The 18,334-nt window shown below is 42.5% G+C and overlaps 2 protein-coding genes across 2 annotated transcripts in view; one reads left to right on the top strand and one right to left on the bottom strand.

Moving 5' to 3' along the window:
* Positions 1 to 17,468, top strand: part of LOC119660811 — a 169,909-nt gene extending 152,441 nt beyond the window's left edge. Inside the window, exon 3 of the mRNA XM_038069666.1 lies at positions 17,061 to 17,468. The gene's annotated coding sequence lies outside the window, so the exon portion shown is untranslated. The remainder of the gene's footprint in view (positions 1 to 17,060) is intronic.
* Positions 681 to 1,369, bottom strand: LOC119660823 (transcription elongation factor SPT4). Its single transcript, XM_038069686.1, has 3 exons — positions 1,171 to 1,369; positions 949 to 1,111; positions 681 to 866 (listed from the first exon to the last, which is right to left on the bottom strand). The coding sequence occupies exons 1-3, from the start codon at positions 1,237 to 1,239 to the stop codon at positions 748 to 750; spliced, it is 351 nt and encodes a 116-aa protein (XP_037925614.1). The 5' UTR covers positions 1,240 to 1,369; the 3' UTR covers positions 681 to 747.
* Positions 17,469 to 18,334: the final 866 nt, after the last annotated feature.

The raw sequence follows: 18,334 nt of genomic DNA, 5'->3' as shown, positions 1-18,334 counted from the left end.
CAAAGAGCCAATTTGAATGATAGGTCTCTGATCAAAGGAGGCTTCGTAGGAGCTAGTCGATGAACGGCGTGCCGCTGGTTGAGCGGATTCGTCAGCAAGTCTATAAAGACTCAGGCGGATGATGAAAAGCGTTAGCAGATAGAGCCATGTTGCTCACTACGTCCGGATTCTCGTCGATTAAGCTCGACTAACAAATTTCCATATTACACCTTCTCAGACGCGAATTAGCCACATACAATAACTGATGAATAGTTGCAGTACCGTGTATTGCCCTCATTGTGAATACAAATCAAGCATCTTCACTCTTTACTGGGAGCCCTTAACCAAAGCTAAACTGTTGTAGGGATTTCGACAAAAATGTTAAACCCTATCGGGCTTCTAATGAAGACCTAGCATCTAGGCTCTGCAAAGTAAGGTATGATGTAGCTTTGCACATACATACTAACAGTTGGAAATACAAAAGGAAAGGGGCTTGATAAGCTGCAAATCACCTCTGCAGCCTAACGGGTAGATGGTAACATCAAAATAAATGGTAGGACACAATTAGCTAATACGCTGAGCATGGACAATAAAGCCAGTCAACCCAGTATCATCCGAATCTGTCCAGAATGGAAATACACAAAGTACAGCCTCCTTTTAGAGTCTGCTGCTGTTCATTGAACGCTTGCGAAAGGCGAACGTAGTTTACTTAATTTACTTTATTCAGTAGAAATCTTACACTCGACGCATTAACATACACGATTTAACCTAGCGCTGACTAGTATCCCTCGATCTGTAGGGGATCCCGCGGTTCTTCATGTCACGTATAGTTGCGTTTGGCAGCCGACCGGAGACAGATATGGCGTATATTCCTTTGCAGAACCGATCTAGAAGTAAAGAGTTCTCATTACAACTCTGATCTGTTACGATAATGGGGGGAGCGATGATGACAATCAATATTGCACTTACTTATCCTCTGCCATTTGGTCACCCAACTGTCCTCGGGGCTCATTACAGCGATGATCCCGTCGAAGTTGTTACTCGTGCAGTCATAAACCTGGTCCTTGTTGTTCTTCATCTGCAGAAACTCCTCGCAATTGTCGCATCCGTCGTACTCGAATTGCTCGAACGTCTGTGGAAGAAAGTTGAACAATTTATTTATCTCGCGATATTCACGACAATTTAACTTGCTTTGACCAACGAGCACACCAGGCAAGCACGAAGTCCTCGCAGATCCTTGGGAATTGTATCGAAAGACATTTTCCTCCAGTTAAAAGTGGCAGAATGAAGCAGAATACAAAGCCCGTCTGAAGTACGGTTGAATTTAAGCGTGCAATTTTATCATCTGACGTTTTCAAAACACGATTAGCGTAACTTTTGGGAACTGTCAATTCAGATCGGTTCGGCTTGTAGTGCTGCCATAGTTATTAACGGGCATCAGTATTGCTCTCTCTAGCGGTGTCTAGCGAAACTTCCCGCCCTCCGTTCCACGGGAGTGCAGTTTTTAGCCCACCTGTGGAGTTTGCAATCTTGCATTTAGTGTTGTGGTTGTTTGTTTACATCGTGTTCCGTTAGTGCATCCGGTTGGTTTGCCGTTTCTGTTCCCGCATCCGGCTGGCGAATAGAATAGAAACATCTGGTGGCGGTCGTAAGAAAGCAAAAGGTAAGTTATCCCCCGGCGACTACTTTATGTCTCCCGGTATTGGGGCTGATCTGGAGCAATTAAAAGGTAGGTTATGCTGGCCGGCACATTTTGCAGGTGAATGCGTAAAGTGTTATTCTTGTTTTAAAGAATGGTCATTCTTATTGTATTTAGGGTCATTGGCCCGCAGTTTCATGATTTCTGTTTCCTACAATGTCTGAACTTTCCAATTTGCGGCTGGGCGAGCTCCTTTCATTCACATTTCTATGAGGTCCTCACTTTGCTAATAAGAAAACAAGTATTTTTCCAGAAGAGTGAGCAATTAAGGATGAATGAAATTACGAGGTAGAGCTTGGGGATCCCAACGTGGAGTCTGTTTCTAGCCTACGGTTCGTTCTATTTTGGGGGTTTTTATTTTAGTCAGCTTAACCAAAGAATGCGTTCAATAATATGTAATATTCCCTCCAACCTCGCATTTTTTCTACACCTCCCAGCTTTCCCAATTATCTCTCTTAACTTCATAATCCCCATCCCGTCCTTCATCTATATACACTAACATTTCGAACAATTAATTTTACTTATTTTAGAGCAACCCAACAAATCAACTAAAAGAAAGGATTGTTTTTTAATTGAGACAATCCTATTGTTTTCATTAGCAAATATCGATATTTCGGGAGCCAGTTGCTCCTTTCTGCAGTGCTTACAATCTAAAAACAAATCGGGAAACCGGAAGCTGGGTGCTTCGGGTACGAAAGTTTTTGTGTATTTCTTAGTACGTAGCACGTAATATATCCACATATTATGTGAGAGTATCTTTCGGGTGATATTGGCATTCATAGTCTTCAATTTTCAAAAAAGCAACAACCTTGACGTATTACAACTTCGTTAGTAATAGTGCGATTTCCACCAAACTTGGTAAGATCACTGTATTTCGTGGTGCTAATGAATTTAAGGGGGGTTTCCAGTCAATTATAAAAAATTATAGTAATATATTATTATCAACTTTATTTGAAGAGATATCGGTATGGAAGGTATTTCGGAGTCCAGGCACCATATAGTGGCAGCCTCCTGATCCTTTTCAGATTTTTCGGTTTGGTAGTTTCTGAGAATGGCTCCCTTAAAGAAATAATCACTTTCCACCCCCCGCACTCCCCACCTTTCCAGCGAATGTCAAAGCTAAGACCGGCTTCGAAAAGTACTAACCTTTAATTTGATACCCCACATGAGTATATTTGATGAAAAAAAAAATTAAAATTTTTTAAGCACCCCCTTTTGCATTTACGGGGACGCCCCCTTAAATTCAACGTAAAAGGATATAACTCACTGCATGCGTGAGCGTTCACAGTTCCCACCTTTCTACCAAATTTGGTGTCAATCGCTATAACCGTCTTCAAGAAAAATGCGTGTTACGGACAGACAGTAAACCGATTTTAGTAAGGTTTTGTGTTTACACAATTCATGTAATTCGTAGAACACATATATAAAGGAGCACTCAACATCTGCGAGCCGCTTCGGTCACGCTGCTCCCAGGGCAGAGGTGGAGTAGCATCTGACGATTTGCCTCTGCCTTTGTAACAAACCGTAAAGCCGCCACTGCCTAATTTTTGGAAAGTTTGGGTGCTAAGCCCTAAACGAGGGGTCCGTGGACCAAAAAAAAAAGGGAGAAAGTTGCTCCCCATTTGTTCCGGTCCAGCATTAAGTTGATGCGGACCCCATAATTCTCAAAAAAATATCTACAATCTAACTTAAAGAAAGCTTGGTCACCATTTTCATTGGAAACTTTTTCCGGATACTTAAATTGCATGGTAATTAGTCGATCAATTTAAATATCTGGAATTATTAATTAAGGGTTAACCCTCATTTTTAAGGTTTTGTCTAAAACAAAACCTTATTAAAATCGGTTTACTGTCTATCTGTCTGTCCGTCGCACGCACTTTTTTCGGAGACGGTAGCAGCGATTGACACCAAAGGTGGGAATTGTGAACGGTCACGCATGCAGTGAGTTACATCCTTTTACGTCGAATTTAAAGGGGGGTCCCCATACATGCAAAGGAGGGGGGGGGGGGGTTCACCAAATATAGTCATGTGGGGTATCAAATGAAAGTTCTCGGTTAGTACTTTTCAAAGCTGGGCTTAATGTTGACATTTGTTTGAAAGACTGCAGAACCCCCTTAAGTTCATCCTAGCACCATCAAGTTTGGTAGAAATCGCACTATTAATAACAGAGTTATAATAGGTCAAAGTTGCCACCTCTTTGGAAATCCAAGATTTTGAATGTCAATATCACCCGAAATGAATATTCGCGCATAATATATGCGTATAATACGTGTTACGTACTAATGGGAAAAATTCACGCTCAAATGTCTTCATAAAAGAAATACACAAAACCCTTCATACCTGAGGCGTCCAGCTTCCGTTTTCCCGACTTGTTGATAAATTAGGGGGAAGAGCCAGTTGAACCGTTCCCAAAATCTGTGTTCATCCTATTTTTCTCCGGTACTCTGGAGATTTCGAAACTTTCTAGGATGTCCAAAGTTCGTCTCTCTCTTTCTATGTGCATCTCGTAGTTATCTATGGTGATGTTATAGTTCCTCCTTACCATTCGCTTGACAACTGACGATTTTGTTTCGTTCGCTGCTCGTCCTTTCTTCAATGCAGCCCATGTTTCCCCTAAATGTTCTCTGATCCTGGTGGCCCCAGACTATTTGTCCAACGTAGACCTTGTCGCTTTCCGGACAATCGATTTTGTATATCCTCATTCCTTTGCATGCAGTCTTTTTGAGAGTCCAGTTTTTGTCTTAGCCGTCGTTTCCTGCTTGTAGGATGCTTTCTCCATTATATTTTAATGTTTCGCGTTGCCCTTGAGTAGATGCAAGGGAATCTATTTCTGTCCTCTGAGTTTTCTTGTTGTTACCTGCTTAGGTGCATTAGCTCGCTCCTCTTCAGTTGTCCTTGCTTTCATCTTATTAGATGCTTCGCTGGTTTTTTCTTGTAGCCTGGATCTAATCTCGAAGTGTTCCTCACTTAGCGTACATTCGATGGATCATGGAGTTGAAGGGGCCATTTTTTGATTCTATGAATGGTTATCGAGATGGTTCGTTAGGTGTGTTTATTATTTTGACATCCAAAAGTGGAAGGCTGTGGTCCACTTCCGTCTCCATTGTGAAGGTAATCTTTTTGTGGATGTCGTTGAGACTTGCCAACACGGAGGTTGCATCTTGTCTCTCGACCACGGCAAGGACATCATACACATTTCTTACCCAAAAAGGAGCGACTATTCACTATCTCTAACGAAGAACTTAGTCGGCGCACAGGCTTGGCACTATTGAGCATCTTGGGGCTGCTTGGCACTCGTATGCGATGTGATAGAAAGACGGAAGTAGCAGTGGATAAGTCACACATTAAGGAGGGGCAACAATTACATTTCGAGCCATGCCATGCACTGAAATCCACTCTGCCAAGATGACTGAAGAGTAGAGGACGAGTGCGAGCGCCTCGGCAAGCTGTGAGGATTGCTGAAGCGTAGCCGTGAACGTTGGCAAGTAGGTATGGTTGACGCGCTATGCCCTACTAAGGGGTGAAGAACAACCATATATAAAAATTCAATAGGGTGCAGTTGTTGTTGTTGCCGAGCTGACTTGGATTTTAAAGGCCGTATTCAGCGGAACCTGGACCGGCTGATTGGATGGACAGCTGATCAGCTGGATATGGGGGAACCGTTTTTGTCTTTGTAAGAAGGGGAGATTTCCTGGTCTTTGGCAGAAGAAGATATTGGATTGGAAAAGTAAATAGGTTAGTGATTGGAGGAGAACTTTGTTTTTAAACGTTTTTCTTCTCTTCTTCCCTTCCCTGTAAGCGTGTGGATAGATGTTGTACGGGTTCTATGACCAATCATTATTTCAATTGAAATTCCTAGAGACAACTGCTGTGCCTCCATAGCGCTATTTAAGCGCTTTCTGTTTTTTTTTTTTAATTATCTGGCAAAACTGTATTTTTTAGAAAAGAATATATAAACCGCTGGTACAGCCGCAGAAAATGTTTGTGTACAAATGTGAAAAGGAAGATTTTCGAAAATTGGCAATTGAGAACTACTAATCGTTCGGTTCGACCGAATCAAGGCTGCATTCTGAACGCCCAACTTAGCTGAGTGAACTTGAACACACATTTCCATAAAAGTGCAACATCACCCCAGAACAAAAGCTTTAGCAATTGCTAAACATATCAACCATTACTTCAGAAGACCGTTTGCATCACTGCTGAAATAAATAAAGTGTTTGTCGTAAGGTAACTGAAGTGTTTGAAAGAGACTTAAAACCAGTTTTTTTGTAATATATTACACCGAGTAATATAACCAAAATTGCAGAGTCCTTAGTTTTTCTTGCGGAAGTCAAGTAGAAGTTTGTTTTTTGTATTTGTTCATTCGTTCTTGTTGTTCCTTTTTAAGGTTTTGTTTGCAAAACAAACCTTATTGAAATCGGTTCAATGTCTTTTTTTTTTTTGATACGTTGGAAGGTGTAAAGGTTCAAAACCTACCGCTGGCTCCTGCCATACGGTTATGTGAGACTTTTATTCACTAAAACCACCTCCTTCTCCTTCGCTTACCCCGCGGGACTGCCATTTCGGTATTACATCGCGGGGCAGGATCAGTTATGAACTGCGGCTTCTGTCGTTATTTGTAACTTTCCTCCGAAGTTCCTCCCTACTCAGCAGGTTGTAGATCGCCTTCATTAATTTTTCCACCGCCCTCCAAGATGTTTCAGAGGCTAGCATGTGGTCCACGATATTCTCGGGTGTCAACCATGCCTCGGCGTCAATTTCCGCCTCCGCTCTGTGTGCAGCGAACCGCGGGCAGAGTTAAAAACAACATGCTCCGCATCTTCCGGAATCATCACGCATGTCGGGCAATACGGGGAATCGTCACGCCCGAAGCGATAAAGGTATACACAGTGCCCTCCGTGTCCGCTTAGGAATTGAGTTAGGTGGTAACTAACCTCACCGTGCCTTCGCTTGATCCTTTTAGAGACATCTGGAATAATCCTGTGTGTCCAGCGTCCTTTAGGTGAATCATCCCACCTTTTTTGCATTCCAAAATAGAATCACTTCGTGCCAATTGTCGACGATTGGTATAGGACTAACCAATTGCATGATGGGCCTTAGAGGCGTCCGCCCTCGTTCGTCAAGATGTCGATGGGGATCATGCCGGTTATCACACAAGCTGCTTCATCTGAAGTTGTACGGTAAGCGCATGACGTACGTTATGCGCTCATTCGGTATGGGGCTGCGATTTTTCTTCTGTTTGCTTCCACCTTCAAAGACGATGCCCAGACTGGAGCTGCATAAAGCAAGATGGAGCCAACAACATTTGAGATCAGGGGCCGACGGCTTTGCCTAGGACCACCTATATTTGGCAACATTCTTGCCAACAATGTAACCACTCCGGAAGCCTTGGTTGCTAAATTTTCAATATCTGTCTGTCTGTCTGTCACAGGCACTTATCTCAGAAACGGCTATACCGATCGACACGAAATTTGATGAGAAGGTGGGAACTGTGGACCCCCAGACATGCAATGAGTAATATCCTCCTACGTTGAGATTTAGGGGGGTCCCCATACATAAAAGGGGGTGTAAACATTTTTTTCGCCAAATATAGTCATGTGGGGTATCAAATGAAAGGTCTCGATTAGTACCGTAAGCCGGTCTTAGTTTTGAGATTTGTTAAAAAGGCGGGGAGTGGGAGGGGTGTAAAGTGATGATTTCTTTAACGGACCCATTCGCAGAAACTACCCAACCGAAAAATCTGAAAAAAATCATGAAGCTGCTTCTATACGGTACCCAGGCCTCAAAATACTCTCCTATCGATATCTGTTCAAATTAAGTTAATAATAGTATATTACCGTATTTTTGGGAAAATTGAGTAAAACACCCCTTATCAAAATCATACCATTAGTAACAAAGTTACAGTAGCTCAAAGTTGTCTTTACCGTGTAAATTTACAACCGAAGTACTAAATTTTACATGCTAAATGCATATTCTTAACGGGCTACGTACAAATGGGAAAGTTCTACACTCAAATATACTCACACAAGAAGCAAACAAAACTTTTCATACCTGAAGCGCCCAGCTTCCGGTTTCCGGACTTGTTTTAGTTTGAGTTCAGATACCGAATTTGTAACATAATTTCTTGAGGTGTTTGAAAGATATTTCAAAATATAAATTTAAACTAAAAGATATTTGTTTCAGATAGTTAGAAAGGACTTTTACACTCATATTCCAATAAGTTCTGAACTCAATAAACAGAAAAGGAGGGTAGTTGATGAATTGTGGTGTTTGAAAAATTGTGAATCATGGAACGTGTTGGTGGTAAAAGAAACATTAAAGCCTTTCATGGAAAGGAATTATGGAAATTTCGCATTCGTGCCTTATTAATCGAACTAAATGTTATTCATGTTTTAGAGGATGAAGTTTCGGAAGAAATAACTGGTGAGTGGGAAACTGCAGAAAGGATTGCAAAACGTGTAGTAATAGAATACTTAAGCGATTCCTTTTGGAGTTTCGCTAAGGAAAAAAGTACAGCAAACAAATAAGAAATTTGGATGTAATATATGAAAGGAAACGTGTTGCAACCCAATTAGCTTTAAGAAAGAAGTTACTTTTTTTAAAATTGCAAAGTGATATAAACTACGTACGTACGTGGTCTGTGAAGTATGGTTTCATTGTTTTATTGTTTCTTCTACAAGTGGTTTGAGGAGCAATTTTAATCAGTGCTGGCGCTGTTGTTGTTTGGGTATTTTGTGAACACGGTGCGGGACTCAGACAGATTTTCATTTTTTTAGGTGGAATCGTTAAAGTTCGCCGTTAGTTTTTGACTGGAAAAGTCGGCGTGGCCGTTTTTGATATTTTAGCGTAATTTCGTTAAAATGGAATTCCAAAGCAGTCAGTTTGCGCGCTTGGAGTTATTTGGTGAAAATGATAAAACTCCTTTGAGGACTTTGATCCCTCACGTGTAACTTGTACAAAATTAACATCGGATTTAAAAATAGACCACAAACAAAGAAATTCGCGGTGGCCTAACGATAAAAACCAGAACGCAAACTAAAACTGGAAAATAAATAAAAAAACGGCTCGACCGCGCGTGTGGAGCGTAAGTTTCCGGATCCGAGTGCCGCGACGGATTACAGTCCCGATCATGGTTTCTTCTGCCTCAGATATTTATTGATGCACGGCCCCCGAGGTTCCCTCCCATCCTTGACATCTTCAGGCCATTATTTAGAGAATGTCCCTAATAGGATTTTGCGGGTTCAAGGAGGAAGAGAGAGGAAGTCCTCAAATAAAAAAAAAATATTTCCAATTCATGTTATATTGATTCAATTCAAATATATATATATAGTTAAAAAGCCCACGGACCCTCTTCTCGCCCAACCGGACCGAGGGGCGACCAACCTAAGGATGGGCTGAAGGCAACATCCAAAGGCCCGCATCACAGTGATGATGCGTTTTAACGCAAAGTGTGTGCGACCATGCGAAAATGTATTACTACATCCCGATTGTCGCAAGCACTTCAGCCAATGATGCGGAGGTTCTACACTACAGAGACGTGGATCTTATATCGAAGACAGTGCGGATCAAGACTGAAACCCATTAGGTCAGATTGTTACCGGACAGGACTCTTCGGACTATAGTACAGGTTGCAAGGATAACCACTTTTTGCATCTCCATGCATAGTCCAGCCCTAAGATCGAGCGTTTATGTAAGTTCTGCGGGGCTAATCCCGTCGCTGAAATTACTACTGCTTTTTCGTGCTGTTTTTCAACAGTGTTCCGGTCCAACGGTACGGCTACATCGATTATAAAGCACACTCTTTCTTCCTTCAGAAGCAGAACTATGACGATTGGTGTACTCGGTACTGCTCAACATCCTGCACGCAGATGTTATGTGCTGGATGGTCTCCTCTTCTTCTTACTTCTTCTTTTTCTTCAGCCTTTGTCCCGTTCACAAGCGGGGTCGGCTCGTCGTGATCGGCTTCGCCATTTGGCTCTATCGAATGCCTGATCTGGGTGCAATCTCGAGGCTTTCAAATCCCCATCCAGCGTATCAAGCCACCGTTGCTTAGGTCTGCCTTTTGGCCGTTTACCATCGACTTCGATGTTCAGACCAATCTTTGCAAGTGAATTCTCGTTTGCACGAATTGCGTGCCCATACCATCGAAGATGCCTCTCTCGCAACTTTTCCACGATCGGTGCAACCCCATAACGATCGCGGATATCCTCATTTCGGATGTGATCTAAACGTGTGACGCCACTAGTCCAACGTAGCATCTTCGTCTCCATTACCGCAAGACGCCGTTCATTGTCTTTTATGGTCGGCCAACACTCAGAACCATAGAGAGCGACTGGACGGACGACATTGCGGTAAATTTTAGATTTGAGACGTTTGTTGATACGTCGATCACAAAGGACACCAGTTGTGGAACGCCACTTCATCCAGGTTGCGTTAATGCGTGAAGCAATTTCATAACGCAGTTCTCCATTGGCTGATAGCGTTGACCCGAGGTATTTAAATCGCTCAGATCTGGGCAGATCACTGCCGCTGACAGTGATTGTGCCTGTTTCATGGGGATCGGTCGTCAAAAATTCAGTTTTGTTTAAATTCAATCTGAGACCGTGTTGCATGAGGCGATCATTCCATTTTTGGACAAGTTGCTCGAGATCATTTTTGCTATCAGATGCTAGGAAAACATCATCTGCATAAAGCAGTGTGTAGGGCGCTGGACGTTGGATATCCCGTGTGACGGTGTCCATAACAAGGACAAAGAGGAGTGGTGAGAGGGCATTTCCTTGATGAACTCCAACAGAGATACGAAGCGGTTTTGATACACCCGCCATACTTCGAACTTTACTTTTCGGATCGTGGTAGAGCAATTGAACCCAGCGCACGAGTTCTTCTGGCACGAAGTGTTGTCGTAAAGCATACCAGATGAGTTCGTGTGGTACACGGTCAAACGCTTTCGCTAGATCCAGAAAGGCAATGTAAAGAGGGCGATGCTTCTCACGGTGTTTCTCCATGAGTAACCGCGCAGCGTGTATTGCGTCAGTAGTTCCGCAGTTCTTGACAAATCCGGCTTGATTCACGGTTATTTCAACGATTTCGCGAATACGGTTGTCAAGAATGCGTTCAAAAATCTTCATGGTATGGGAAAGTAACCGGATCGGACGGTAATTTGAACATTCTGCTGGGCTACCTTTCTTTTTCCATATTGGAACAGTGGTATTTTCTTGCCAGTCAGATGGTGTTCTTCCTTCCTGAATAACCCGGTTAAAGAATTCACTGAGCCACAGTGTTGGGTCCCAGCTTTTCGCTTTCCAGAGCTCAGATGCGATGTCGTCAGGTCCTGTTGCTTTCCCCGATTTCATTTGTTTTATTGCCTCCTCGACTTCAGTTGCGCTGACTAGTGGAACCGCTCCAAATGTCGGCAATGATTGTGGAAGTGGAGGATGAGCAAATTCTTCAGTTGAAATCTGCTCGAAGTATTCTCGCCATCTATCCGTTGCGGCTCGACGGTTGGTAAGCAAAGTACCGTTCTTGTCATTAACACAACAGAAGTGTTCGATATCCTGTGTGCGTTCATCACGGCTTTTAGCAAGTCGATACAGGTCTCTCTCGCCATCCCGAGTGTCCAGTTTATCGTAAAGATTTTTGAAATGGTTCGCTCGGGTGACAGCGACCGCTTTCTTTGCTTCCCGGTTGGCATTCTTATAAATCTGCCAATTAGCAGGCGTTTTATCGTCGAGAAATTTGTGGTAGAGGCGTTTCTTTTCACAGACCTTCATTTCAACATCATCATTCCAAAGCCAAGTATCTCGGTTGATGTACCGCTTACCCGGCTTGGTGACCCCGAGGGTTGCAGAGGCCGCTTTGTGGATCGTGTCTTTCATTTGGTTCCATGATTCTTCCACATTCGTAATGGTTGGCAATCGTATGAGTGAGACCGTTTCTTCGTTCTTCTCACCAAATCGCCACCATTTAATGCGCGGCGGGCCAGTGCGTTCCTCACGCCGTTTTATCGGTGGCTTAATTCGCAGGACAGCAATCAACGGCCGATGTTGAGGTGCGATGGCCTCATAGGGAACGACTTTGCAATCAGTGACAGTGGTAAAATGTTGACGTCTTATGAGAATATAGTCGATTTGCGTTTTATTGTTCCCACTATAAAATGTGGGAAGATGAGACAATCGTTTGATGAACCATGTATTCATAAGTACAAGGTCATGGGTGTCCGCAAAATCGATTATACGCTCGCCACCTTCGTTGCGCGCTCCGAGTCCCTTTCCCCCATGGCACCTGTTATCGTCTGCCTTTTCACCCACATGACCATTAAGGTCGCCGGCAATGATTATGTAATCGTCAGCAGGCACGTGACAAGTCTTTTCATCGAGGAGTTGCCAGAAGGCATCTTTCTCAGCATCAGGTCGGCCTGTCTGTGGTGCATACGCGGTGAAGAAGTGAATAGTGCGATCAGCTGATATAATGGTGAGCTTCATCAGCCGATCATCAAATCGTTCGACTTCTTTAATGGCATCACGGAAACCCTCTGAGATGGCAATGCCAACACCATATTGAGTGTGTGGGTTACCAAAATAGAGAAGTTTGTAGCCATTTTTACCGCGTTCGCGTTCAATGTCGCAGCTTTTGGAACCAGACCATCGGGTTTCTTGCAGAGCGCAGATGTTAATGCACCTTTTCTGAAGGGCTCTTGCGAGTTCCTCGGTCTTTCCAGTTAGGGTACCAATATTTAGCGAGCAGACACGTATTTGTTTTGTTCGTTGTGTGCGGACTAACTTGCTTACGTCCTGACGCCGTCCATGCGTCAAGAACCCTTGCCCATTTCTCGACAGGACCGGGGCCCGTCCTGCCGCGTCGACTGAGGTGGACGCCCTAGCATTTCTCCGAGGCCTGTGACTTAATCCGATAGCTTCGTGCTCCAATTCTTCATTACTGTTCTCAGAAGAAGAACGACATTCGGGTTGATTTTATACAAGCGTAACACTTGTAGTAACCACGAATGTGATATGGAGTCAAAGGCTGATTTATATCTGATGGACAGCCTGCTTTACAGCTACCGTATCAATTATAAGCTGTTCTTTGCAGCCTCGGGAGCCTTTTGCGCATCCTTTTTGCTCCTCAGCTATCAATTTATGAACATCAAGATGTTTTGAGATGTTCGCGCACAGAACTGAAGTGAACACCTTGTAGATGGTAGGAAGACAAGTAATTGGTCGACATTTTGAAGGGCAAGAGGCACCCTGTTCCTTGGGGATGAGGAAAGTTATCCCCTTGGTAAAAAATGGTGGAACTAAATCAGGATCGGCAATCATCTGATTAAATTGATTTGCCAATATCCTGTGAGTGCTCTTGAACCGCTTCAGCCAGAAGTTGTGAATCTTGTCAACTCCTGGCGCCTTCCAGTTACCTGCCTTGTCAAGGGCTGCTTCAACGTCGACTTCAGTTACGTCAGGCATGGCCATTTCGGGGAAGGCCTCGCATGAACGCATAAGGTGTGGGAGCCACGCTGCTTCTAAATTGCAACGGCTGGATTCGCTCCAAACACTTCTCCAGAAGGCTTCTGCCTGATCCAGATCGAGGTTACTTTCCCTATCTGAGTTGGTGAGATTTTTGTAGAATCCCCGTTGGTTCTGGAAGAACAAGGTGTTGTCTGTCCTTCGCTGAAAGCTTTTTTGATACCTACGGATGCGATTGGAGCATACCGCAAGTTTCTGCTTCAGCACCTCAAGGATTTCTTCGATTGGCATATCATTGGACAGATGGTAGTTTCCAATGATGTTCGCAACGCATCTGTGCACTCTTGGTGATGGATTTCCAAGGAGTGCTTACGTTAGACGACCAATCTCCTTTCTTAACTTTTCGACTCGTTTGTTGAGTCGAAATACCCAGAACGGTAAAGTCCTTCTGCGCATACCTCTGTTATTCGTTCTAAGATGTTGATTATGGAGACGAATAACCGTGGCAGCTGCAACGTAGATCAGGCTGTGCACCTCTGTAGCAGTAATCTCGCTAGCCAAACGATCAGCCAAAATTCTGTCAACGGCAGCAATGATGTTAGCAGTTGCCGAAGTAAACTTCAGTTTTGGGATCTTTGGCCCAGCGTCTGGGAGAATCTCAGCATACTCTGTGAATGCGACCTGGAATGCGGTCAAAGCCTCATTATAAATTAGGTCGACATCCTCAGTTACTAAGCTTCTCCTGACTACTGGATTCATGGAGTGCCTTACAGGTGGAGTACTTTGTTACTCCTTTGACTAGTCCGGTAATTTGATGACTGCAGCCCGAACTCAAGTGAAACCTCTTGGAAGATTTGTTGCCTAGTTAGTAAGGCAACTCGGTTGTTATATCACCCGGTACTGATTGACGACGTTCTGTTCCGGAACATGATTTAGCTCCGGAAATCGGGTTATGAACGCGACATGTAGTCGATGTCTGTACCCTGATGGATTCCGTTCCAAATCCGTGACACGGTAATAGGCGCAGACGATAAATTCGTTGAGTTGGTTCGTCCAAACCATACGACGCCTAGGTCTCCCGTCCCTGGTGGTTGACGGCATAACCGCCAAAACATCCAAGGGCGAAGAGCCGCTCTGATGTTGTTGAACGACCCTTAACCGTGTTGGGTACTGTCTTCGTGTCCCTGGGGTCCCATCAAAAGAATTTGAATTATTTTTCCCAATTTTGTTCCCACGAGTATTGGGGAGGCAGTCAACCCTGCAACAGAGCCCCAATGTTGCAATGCCCCATGGTTACCTCCAAAGGTAGGGAAGGTATTTGGAGGGGAGCTGCTCAAATACAGTGTAACGTCACTGCAATTCATCTGATAGGCGCGTCGATCTCTTCACTCCGGATTACGGATTTGTTAAGGAGGTTTACTCCCCCTGAACGGGAAGAATCGGTAAGGGAGGACGAACACAAAGGGAAACGTTCTGCTTGTCCGCGGCTACTTATTTACAAGATTAACTTGCGATATTCGTAGCTGACCCGGTGGGTCATGTCATTATCCGCAACCCATGACACGCGCCTGGTCGCATGCAGCTCTACGTTTGCAACTCAGGTGAGGATAAACCTGGTACGCCAGGTTATATTTATAATATATATATATAAAAGTAAAATGAAAATGAAAATATATAAAAGAGAAAAAAATGCAATCAAATCAAAGTAAAAAAAATGTGCTCGGATAGCTGAGTGGTTAGAGCACAAGACTGTCGTACAGAAGGTCGCGGTACAAATCTCACTGGTGGCAGTGAAATTCGTATCATGATTTGACGTCGGATACCAGTCGACTCAGCTGTGAATGAGTACCTGAGTCAAATCGCGGTAATAATCTCGGGCGAGCGCAATGTTGACCACATTGCCTCCTACAGTGTATTGTAGTGTAATGTTACGGTCTTGAATGAAGTGCTCTAACACACTTCAAGGCCCTGATCCAATATGGATTGTTGCGTCAACGATTATTATTATTATTATAAAAACAAAAAAAAAAAGAAAAGAAATGAGATCAAAAATCAAAATAAAACTTACACGATGTTTCATTCCGAACTCGGTGGTGCCTCGTTTATATCTGTGGATAAAATATTTAGACATCTAACGCACTATTTGCATAATTTAATTCTCTTTTAAATCAAATATTCTTGGATTTCCTTTCGATTGAGTGTAATCATTTATTCCTGATTTCGCCGTTTCTAATCAGTTTTCCGTTGAAATACAGCATCCGATCTTACTACTCCGACGATATTGCAACGAAATGGAAATGAACGATCCAAATGAGCATTGTTTGTGATGTTCTGCAGCCAAATAAATGAGATAAACAAAAACTCGCCGCTTGGCAGGAACTCGACACGTAAAGTGCTTCAACAAAACGTTGCCACAATATTCAAAAATTAGTAAAAGTTATCTCAAATATTATAAAGCAGCATTTTTTTAATAAATTTTCTTTTGGGATGAAAAAAACGAAACGATATCCTCGAACACGCAATCATTGATTAAGAAATGAAATTAACCATTCATCATCATCAACGGCGTAACAACCGGTATGCGGTCTAGGCCTGCCTTAATGAGGAACTCCAGAAATCCCAGTTTTGCGCCGAGGTCCACCAATTCGATATCCCTAAAAGCTGTCTGGCGTCCTGACCTACGCCATCGCTCCATCTTAGGCACCTGACGGTCATGGTATCGTTCATAGATTTCGTCGTTATGTAGGCAACGGAATCGTCCATCCTCATCTAAGAGGGCAAAAATTCTTCGGAGGATTCTTCTCTCGAACGCGGCTAAGAGTTCGCAATTCTTCTTGCTACGAACCCAAGTCTCCGAGGAATACATAAGGACTGGCAAGATCATTGTCTTGTACAGTAAGAGCTTTGACAGTTTTTGTAAGCTGAAATAGGGTCTGTTGGCTGACAACAACCGTGCGCGGATTTCATCATCGTTCCATGAGAAAATGCGTTATTCCGTTGGCGTTGCCGGGTTCGTCGTTGTGTAATCCGTCTAGTCCGAGGCTCCTGTTGTGGCTTCGTAACAAGTTGTTTTCCGTGTGGGGTTGTCAGCCCTACCCAACCCCCAACCTGGAGGACCAGTTGGTACAATTTGTCCCGGTTTTAGGCACGGGAGACTTGCCTTCATCCTTCTCCGTCTGCAGTTTTTCGTTAAGAAAGAGCTCCCAGCGGTCACCATGTGGAGGTGGAGATGGGGTTTGGTAGTAGAGCTGTTGGTGTTGGTTAAGCAGGCATTTCCCAGGTTTTATGCTCCATCGTGGGTACCAATCCACGTTTCGCCCTGGGACCGATACTACCCTTTGATCGTTTGTTTGCTTGCTAAAGAATTATTAATTGAAGTCCTATTCTTTTATGTAAATTTTTTTTTTTTTCATTTGCTCATTTTAACAGTTACCATACTAAAAATGTTTTATCTATTTATTAACAAATTTATTTATTTTTCTCATGTAAATATACATATAAATATTTATTTATATATATTTTTTATGGTTATAGTATGGTAACATGGGGCGCTTTGAAATCAGTGTGCCTACTACCTCACATCCTCGTTCGTGGTCCCGGGGTACAGAAAGCAGCTAACGGGAGAGGTTCTATTTCAAATGATTTTAAAAGCTCAACTCTGCGAATTAAAGAAAAGTTGCTTCCCTCCTTTCTCAAATCACGCCGCACCACCGGCAAAGATAAATGCTTCTTCTTTCCCATTTTACATAACTTTCCCTGATCGCTGAAATCCCTTTTCTCTCCATGAGCCTAACACATCTTTGTATTAAATTTGGTGCTTTCTCCTGCAGTCATCTTCGTATAACGCTGTAGATCTCTCTCACAACTGCTGTTAGATTCGAATATGACAGAATTTGTAACAATATCCTTTTTTTCTTTTATAGGTGATGCAATCATTATTCAACGTTATCAATATGCAATGTGATTCACTGTGCCTCAAGGGAATAAATCAAATGATGGATAATTAAAAAATAATCCTGGATGAAACAGTTAAGCGCCATATCCTGGAAATACTTCTTGAATGCGGACAAAAATGGACACTTTAGTGAGATTTCGGTCAGTGCAATTGAATGATGTGTAATATCCCACAAACTCCGTAAATATTCCTACAAAACATTAAATTCTTCTAGCTCCGGAAGGAGAAATATCCCCACTGTTGCCTTTTTAAAATGTTGATTTTTGCCTTGTATCAGTGTTGACTATATGCAATGACTACGACAACTCCATTATATGTAAAATTCCCCTTAATCGAAGAATAAAATAAACTTACCTTTACTTACTTGCTTACGAGTTTTTGAGCGGCTTACTCGAGCCAGTTTTAATGCTCCTGTTAGCGGAAGAAGATCGGAAGTTCGGTTTATTGTGAATTATAAAATGCTGTTGCATTGTGAAGGACATTAAAATGAATATTTTAAAGTGCTTAAGTGCTTAAAGTGCTTTGCGTACATCCTTGTGTAGTTTATAGTTTATCATTTTCATTTGTATACCAAGGTTAACTCGAATATTCGTATAGTGAATCAAGTACTTCCAATTTCAATTTGAGAGAAAATTGGTGGAACACCAGATATAAATTGGAAATGTTTTTGAATATGGGTCGATCAATTTCTAGATTATGAAAAGTTCAATAATATAATATAGACAACTCATACAGAGTCTCCTAAGAATTAGGGTGAGTGACACTGAAAAATAATAGCAAGTTTAAAAATTGTGGGTTAATCACTAGTTTAGAAGTGAAAGATGCATGCAAATGGAATGAATCTATCTTCTCAACAACAAAAAGGAATCAAGGGCGAGTTCTACAGAAGCTGACGAGGAGCTATAGGTATTAGGTACTGTACATATTGTATTCATCCACCATGTTTGCTAAGTACATATGAAATGTTGCTATTATTTAAGACGAAAGTTGTTAATATGCAAATTAAGTTCAAACAGCATCTGGCTTATGAAATTTAAAATTAAATCTATGTCAGCCTCAAAGCAAGAAGCCTTTGGTATTTCGAGAAACCAACAACGGAAAAATTCAATTCATTGAATTAGCATGTACTGCGCGAATTAACTATTTTAGATTCTTGTCTTCTAAAAAAGTTGATTTTATTAAAATGCCTGAAAAACAATATGAGAATGAACACATTCCAAATAAGAATTTAGTTTATAATTT

The sequence above is a fragment of the Hermetia illucens genome, chromosome 1, assembly GCF_905115235.1.
Source record: "Hermetia illucens chromosome 1, iHerIll2.2.curated.20191125, whole genome shotgun sequence".
Taxonomy (NCBI): Eukaryota; Metazoa; Arthropoda; class Insecta; order Diptera; family Stratiomyidae; genus Hermetia; species Hermetia illucens.
Note: the sequence above shows the minus strand (reverse complement) of the source record. Positions and strands in the feature narration are given on the sequence as shown.